At 31.8% G+C, this 8,461-nt stretch overlaps 1 protein-coding gene across 1 annotated transcript in view; it reads left to right on the top strand.

The window, feature by feature from the left end:
- CHIC2 (cysteine rich hydrophobic domain 2) overlaps window positions 1-8,038 on the top strand; it is a 46,713-nt gene extending 38,675 nt beyond the window's left edge. The window contains exons 4-6 of the mRNA XM_059924102.1: window positions 4,180-4,236; window positions 4,403-4,462; window positions 7,690-8,038. Coding sequence (XP_059780085.1) covers window positions 4,180-4,236; window positions 4,403-4,462; window positions 7,690-7,740 — 168 coding nt within the window. The 3' untranslated portion in view covers window positions 7,741-8,038. The remainder of the gene's footprint in view (window positions 1-4,179; window positions 4,237-4,402; window positions 4,463-7,689) is intronic.
- The last annotated feature ends 423 nt before the right edge of the window (window positions 8,039-8,461 follow it).

Consider the following 8,461-nt stretch of genomic DNA (forward strand, 5'->3'; position numbering starts at 1 on the left):
ATGCTTCTTTGGAAATTGATAGGGCTATATCATACCTAATATTAATTGTTGATTAATCATTATTTAATTAGCCTTTTATGTGAATTATCCAGGCTGTTTTACCTCTTTTGCAGTTTGCATGTTTTGACTTATTTCCACAATTCTACCAAAAATTTAAAGGAACCAAAGGAGTAGAAGCCAAAATTTCTATCCTTCTGTTATTACTACTTACTACTCAAGTTGAGTCTATTTAATAAATAAATCTATTTATAATTGAAATGATGTTTTTAAACCTCTGTTATTTTTTACTTTAACATTGCTGAACAGCTATATTAGAACTAGTTCACCAGTGAGAAAAATATAATTATAATTAGCAAGGTGCTGAAATGAGGAAATGTGTAAAAGAAAAAAGTTAAAGCGAGAGCTCTGTGATGAGGGAGATGGGTAGGAGTCCAGATGCTTGGAGCAGTCCTTTTCCCAACCAGGTTAGTTGACATGATGTTATTCTCATAAAAAACTTGTTTTGATTACATGGTATGAGTTGGTGATCTTGGTCCTTTTAATTAAGGATAAGAATCCATGATAAAATTAGATTTCGTATTGATCATCTTATGCAGAAGGACTGAGGATTCATTGGTTAAGAACCACTAACCTGTCCTCTCGCCCCCAGGGTGTGAGCTCTGAAAAGGATTAAGGCCCACTGTAGGGAAGCTTGCACTGAAGCCTGCACTGCCCTTTCCCCTGTTCTTTCAGTTAAATAGAAGATTTTTAGTTCCCATGACTGTCAATCTGGTGCTTTTCACAAGCACCAAATTCTTTTAAGAAAATTAAGATGACTTATTTTTAGATCCACTGGCCTAGAATACGGAAAGATGATTTTTTTTTTTTGGTACTTCATGTTGACAGACCCTATACTATTGTTTTATTTTCTGATGCATATTAATTTGCGTTAATTTACATTGAATTTGGTGATCGATACAAACTTTTAAAAATCAAGGACAGATTTTTATATGGTTAAGTTTGTTTGTCCAGTAGTAATTACAGAGTTTGGCAATGTTAAATCTTGTATTTCATTAGAAATAGCTATCTGACAACCCTGTGGACATAAACTCTTAACTTTTATTTCTAGATTACTGCAATAATAAGGTACTTTCTTTTCATGTTTAAAGGCTTTAAATAGCTTTTATAAATGCTGAAGTGTCATATATTTTTTCAATATCTGCCAAATTGGTATTGTATTTAATTGTGAAAATATATTTTGATAACTAAAATAATTGCAAAGTATTAAACATTCTCAGTAGTTAAAGCTTTTTTTTTTCCCCATTTAATTTGAGCTTTTGTTGTTACTAACAAATAATTTGTGGCACAGTTTCTTTTCTTTCTTTCTTTCTTTTCTTTCTTTTTTTTTTTTAATGACTGTTACAATCTATATACTTGTCACCTTAGTGTGCTAGAAATGTTCCACTCAGATGAAGGGTTCCTTTCTGGTTTTGTATGTTCTCACCTGCTCCTCACTGTAAATCATTGAGATGTCAAGTGCAATGATTAATTAAGCTGCACGTGCATGTGCTTTTTTTTTTTCACCTGTCAAGCAGGAAAGAAGTCTTATAGCAAGATTGGATGGTGCTAATTCACAGCTATTACTCCAGACTGTCAAGTGTGTAAAAATATTTTATATTTAGATGCTTACTTAGAATATGACATACTACCGTTTGTTTGGTTTAGAATTCTTAAATATTGTAAGATATAATTATTATATCAAACCTTGTCATTAAACTTCCAATTAGAGGCAAAGGATAAATTCAGAATTCCTACATAAATATTTTGGAATTTAAGGCTCATACTTTATAATTATCTTTTATTCAAATGCTGGTAGTTGATTTATTTAAAGTAAATATTTAAGTTTCTAAATTTGTGTGTGTGTATGTATCATATACACCATGAGATCCATTCATAATGAGATTCCTTCTTGTTATAATATAGTATGGGTTTAAAGTTGTGATGAAACGATGATTGTGGTAACTACACTTTTTTCTGTGAGTAATGAATATTTGCAGAATGTAATGTTAAACTTTTAATTTTTATACATTAATATGAAACAAGAGAGTTGGAAAGCTTGTTCTCCCTACCCTACTTCTTTCATACCGCCTGCCCCCTTTTTAAACCATCAGTAAAAAGTAAAACCTCAAATTGTATAGTAATCTTAATCTATTATTAAAAGGTCCTAGAAAGGAAGATTACAAGGTAGATTCAGGTTTTGAATCGGTTTTGCCATTGGTTTAGCAGCGGGTGGGCAGGCAGATGCCTGCTCAGAGTAGAACCTATTGCCATTTTTCACCATTGATAGAGTAGCCTTTCAGAGTCAATGAGCTCTGTCAATGTGAGCTTGTCAAGGCTACAACTTCATAGACCTGAGAGGCGGTTTGAGAGGTCAGCCCTTTTCAGGTTCGCTGTGATGCAAATGAACTTTAATGCTTAAACAACTATTGGAATTTTTATGTCTGCTCCTTGTTCTTTTTTCTTCACAAAGTCATTGACGAGACATTCAGTGCTTTTTAAATTGGAAGTTGCATTGTGCTAAAGACCTAGTACAGATTTACGGAGGGCTGAAAGCAGTTAGATCATGTTCTTTTCATGGTGCGATTAGAATCAAATCGATTTCCCTACAGCCTTCAGCATTCAGATGGCAATTTTAACAAAGCTTGGGGGCTAGACAAGGGACAAAACGACTGAACTGAATGTTAATTACACTCTGCAGCCTTATTTTCTTTTGATTTGGGGCTGACTGGCAACTAAATTAACAAAAAGTGTGACCATAACTGCTGCCCTATTTTCATTTAAAAGGAGAGCTGCCTCTAAAAGGCTATCTTTACAAAGAAACAAGTGAGGTTTGCTGATCATTGTTAACAAGGGCACTTTTTTCCTTTAAAATTCTTGCCAAAAAACTGTTCAAAAAAAGTAATGTAATAAATTAGTCATTGGCATATTATTATCCAGGGAGTTAGTTGATTTTCTGATTTTTATGACATAAGCTTAGAAAATGTAAGGCAGTAAGTAGTAGTTATGAATTATAATTGGCACCTCTGACTGTGGTGTGTCTTTAGCATGTTTAACATGCTAAGAGGTAATATGGTAACTAGATTGTAGTAGGTACTTTAAATAAATATTAAACATTTTATTATGTAACATTCAGGTATTCAAAACCAGCTTGATCCTAACAGTTTTTCACCTAGCTCATCCTTGTTTGACATGAAGATTTTCATATTTGATGATTAGTACTTATTTAGTTGTGCCACATTAATGGAGCTGTATGCTTTTTTCCTTTCCTTGCAAGGAAGCTGCAGCTGCAGCAAGTTGCAGTTGCTTCTTGTGGCAACACTGTCCTGTTTGCACCTGCAGCGTGTCAGTCTCATCCTAACACCTGGCACCATGAATTATCCTCCCCTTTATTCCTCCCAAGCAAGAAACATTTCATGCTGCATAGTATATATTGCAAAAATCAAGTGATCTTACATATAAATTTCTTAGTTGATTCCTTTAACAGTAGTATTGAATAAAGAGTTTGATTTTCAAATAAAACCAATTTTGTTTGAAAACCAACAAAAATGATTGGTTTAAATGCAGTTTTGCCTCTGTTTGAAAATCTTTATCTGTGGAATAATAAACTAGCTTTTAAATTTGGACATTATTTTTAAGTATGAGGTAAAAATTAGTTTAATTTGTTAGCAAATTGATTTTTTTATTAACTTTTAATTATTTCCTTTTTAAATTTACTATAAAGGCCCTTTTCATTTTGATAACTAATGTGTAAATAACCTTTGTTTTAAAATATATATATGAAGGTATTCTTGTTTTACTACTTAAGTATTACAACGATATTTTTGAAAGAAATGGGGATTTAAATTTGTATCATTTGGTAGATAACATTAGCTGTTTAGACTTTGATAGTTTTAATCAGAGGCTAGTAAGTTCGAAACAGTTAAAAAATACAATGCCAAAAAACAAAACCATATCTTTATCAAAATAGAGTACTATTTCTGTTCAGGCTACAATTTAGTGCTTGAATATTGATAGTGTTATAGACCACCCTATACTCAGTCACTGTCTTATACCTCTTTCCTTTTCACACAAAAAGCAGCTGCAAAACAAAGTTTTTCTAAAACCAGTCAAGAGTAAACTTTTTTCTCATTTGTCTTCCAGACACGAAGATCGATTGAGAAGTTATTAGAATGGGAAAACAATAGGTTATACCACAAGGTGAGTACCACAGGGAGCAGCTTCGTACCGTTGGGGTCTGAATTGCACAGTATGGAAACAGATGCTTTTGTTGAACTAAAAATATGAAAGGTGGACAAATGGGTTAGTCTGTGTGCTGCAATAAAATAGAGCTCATTTTTCTTCTTTTACTCTCCTTCTTGTCTAGCTGTGCTTGCACTGGAGACTGAGCAAAAGGAAATGTGAAACGAATAACATGATGGAATATGTAAGTTAAAGGGCTGTTTTGTGAGTTTCTCTATTAAATGATCATTTATTTTGCTTCTGATCTTATTCTTTCCATGATTATTAATCAGCAAAGGTGTCAGGAGCTTAATCTCCTGAGCGCAAGGATTTTCTACGGTTCACAGATGCATGGTTTCATGTGCAAGACTGATTTATAAAGTTATGAATGACTTGAAAACAAGGCTTCACTGTGTTCTGAAAAATAATAAATTAATTGCCAAGATAAAATAGGCTGAACATGTGTTGATGGAGTGTGAAATTTTAGATGCTGTATAAAGAATAACCACAACTTTGGTTACGCAGCAAGTCAGATATGGCTTTTTTATATAATGCTAATCAGGTTTCCAAGTATGGAAGAAAACCTTTCAGTCAAGCCGCTGGAGCTTAAGAAAACTTTAGCCTTTATAGATTTTAACTGCCCATACCTCAGTGGCCTTTAAAGAGTCTTTTAAAGTGTTACTGGAATATTATTTTGTAAAAATTATCTTAAAAGTAAACAAGAGATGAGATGTTGCTTATCCTGTGTTTATTCTTTAAAAGATATCTAATGGGCATGTATATACAATGAATTTTAGAGCTTAGAATGGGATTTAATTTATGGACTGCTTGATTTACTTGAACAGTTTTTCTCCTTTTGAAAAGTTCAGAATACTATAGAAAATTATGAATCTTTATTTATTCTCCCTCAAGCTTGGGTGTTTTATTTTAAATATGGAAAGGTAATATACAAAAATAAAAAGATCTGAGGAAGAGTTAAGTACCTGATACATCATTTCTGACAAATTTTATCTATTCTTTGAAACAGTATAGACATCATAGGTTTTGTGTGTGTGTGTGTGTGTGTGTGTGTATGTATGTATAAAAGATTGATGAAAACAGTGCTTAGATACTGGAAATAGTTGGAAATTATCATAAAATTTTTTTCTCTGTAGCATTTTCTCTTTCTTTCATTAGCACACAATCAAATCCCATTTCTAGCCTTGAACATAAAAGATATCTTTAAAATGTCTCTTCTTTCATAGAACGGCTCTATTCAGTGAACCAAATAATGTAGATTTTATCATTATCTATTATATTAAGCATGTTAATTTATGATGATAAAAAGGCACTTGATACTTCTTTATAATAATAAAAGCACACTCAAATAACTTGTTTTGAGATTGACCTATGGAAATGCTAGTCTTATATTTTCATCATAGATGGTGAGAGAGTTTATGTACTTTGTGAAAAGGGATGGATATGTAAGAGATTTAAAGGATTTTGTGAAAAAAATATTTGCTATATTTATAAACCCAAACACTAAGCTTAAAATGGAGCTTTTTATTTATTTATTTATTTATTTTGCACATTTCTACATTTACTTTGGAAAGCAAAACATAAAAGTTATTCCCAATACTATTATTTCCAGATAGAACTATAAGAATGTCATTCATTCATAAAATATGCATATTATGTTCATGTTTATTTTTACGATGTTCTATTATTAATTAAAATAAAATAATTTCATTTAACCTTCCAAAACATTCTGAACTTATGTGCTCTGTTTGTAAAATAGTTTCCTTTGATTATCATAAATTTTTAGATAAACACTTCTAGTAAAAGAGTAGTTTAAAAAAAAATAGGAATTGCTTAAAAAATGTATTTTTCTAAGTTTTCTTGGAGAGAGTGTGTGTGTGTGTATATGTGTATGTATATGTATATGTTTGTGATAGTTGAATGGGGGAAAAACATAATTTTAAAAACCCCCTAAAAATAGTTTTGAAAAGTTAAGATAGTGAATAATCTACCATGTATATCTATTTGACCTCAAATTTTATTTAACTTACAGAAACTTCATTTGTTAGTTAAAGGGCAGTAATTCTCCTCGATTATATTTTGAATATTGGAGTAAATCTATGAAAAATACCAACTTGATACGAACTTTTTTTTATTCAGATATGGCAGAGCAGTATGATCTAGAAGAAATGAGACAAGTGGTTAATTTTTATGTGTGGCTTTTGAAGGGAAAAGTTTGTAAGATATGTTCTTTAAAAACTAGTAATAATTCAAGTATAGTCAAAGATAGCTTTTATTATTCATTACATAGTATATACTGTAAAATGTAATTTAATCATCAGATTTTAGAGCTACAAAGAATCTTGTCATCTCTCCAATCCCTTTATTTTATAGATGAGGAAACTGAGAAACAGAGGAATCTAGCTCAAATAAAGAAGCTGGATAGGAAGCTAATAAATATTTTGTAGGCAAATAACAGGTCAGGAGAGTGGCCCAGGGGGCACCAAAGGATAAGTCAACTAGGAGAGGAATATTTTGGAGCCACGTATGGGAATACCTTCTTTATTGAGACAGATCAAAAGCCAGAACTGAAGAGTGAAAATGAAGGTTTCTGGCCCAGATGGCTAAATGTAGAAGAGTATCCAAACGTAGAGGTCATATCAAGACACAGTTTCTGAAAAAGAATGAGGAGTTCATCAAACTTGGAAACTGTTCAAATCAAATAATTTTTTGTTTAGCATCTATTCCATATAGAGTTGGAACAAGAGGAAGAATTGATTGTAATTTAAGACAGTTCCAAGTTTAGAATAAAAATCAGCTCTGGTTAACTTGTGTCTTTCTGTGTTACTTACTGTGTTTAGTATTTCTTGATTTTCCTTTAGTTTTCTTGTAAAAAGTCTTTTGGAACAAATTTTAACCTTTAATTTTGCTAACCTAAAAAAAAAAGACTTTTAAAAAAATTAAGAGAAAGAGAACCAACTCTTTTTCTAGAGATCACATATCCTGGTACAGTAAAATGAGACCAACTCTAGGTAAAAGGGAGGAAGCCTGAGGAAGTGAATATTGGGTCAGCTACAGCCACCATAGGGCAGTAGAAAGGGCAAGGCTTTGGAGTTAAGACAGTCCTTTGTTCAAATACTGACTCCACAATCCGTGGTGTTACACTTCTCGGATCATCAGTTTTCTCATCTATAAAATGAGTGTGGCAATACTTACCTCACAGAAAATTGTTAGGATTAAATAGATCCATATAGTATGAAACACTTGGTATGTAGTTAGTTCTCAGTAAATGCTAGCTTCCTTTTCTCTTCATTCATGCATGCATTCTCCTTCTGTCTGTCAGAGGCACTAGCAAAATCATTTTAAGTGATGGAATATAACTGAAGTTTTTTTAAGGTAAAATTTTTTTTAAAACTTTTTTTTCTCCTTCTACAGGTCATCCTCATAGAATTTTTACCAAAGACACCGATTTTTCGACCAGATTAGCATTTACCTTATTTATAGAGACTTTCCAAGTATGTTGTCTTTCCAATGGTGCCTTGCTTGGTGCTCTCCTGGTGGTGACATAACATTGGTTCTACAGAATCGTGTGGTGTTTTTTTCCGTTTTTGTTTTTTTAAATAACCGCATGTTCTAAGTGTGCATTTTTGTCAGACTTCGCAACAGTTATTTCATACAGATGTTTAATACTTAAGTTATTGTGCTCTTTTATGTTATATATTCTGATTTTCAAGGATTACTTTTTTGTATTATCAAAAAAATACATTTGAACTTAGCATAAAAAGTGGCCAGCCTTTTTTATTTTACCACCAAGGTACACACAGTCCTTTATTTATTAATTCCTTAATATAGAAAAAGACCTTTGTAAGGCTCTACTTATCTATTCTAGCAAGCACCCTCTTTGTATTACTTTTCTTGCTTTTTAAATTTATTGTCATTATTTTAAAATAGTAAATTTTCTTTCATAGCTTTTTGAACCCTAACATATTCTTTCTCATACAATTCCTAATGCTCTGTTTACAGCAGAAATATCTGTAACATTATGAAGACGTATCAAAAAGTTTTGAAGGTATTTCTGTCTTCAAAAGTAGTAAGGCAGGATTAAATTATTTTCATTAGAATAGACAAATCCCTGAATGGTATGCATGCATCTAATGGTTACTAGAGCTCAGGATCACAAAATATAGTAGCATTACAATCTGTATAT

Source organism: Balaenoptera ricei, chromosome 5 (genome assembly GCF_028023285.1).
Source record: "Balaenoptera ricei isolate mBalRic1 chromosome 5, mBalRic1.hap2, whole genome shotgun sequence".
Lineage (NCBI taxonomy): Eukaryota > Metazoa > Chordata > Mammalia > Artiodactyla > Balaenopteridae > Balaenoptera > Balaenoptera ricei.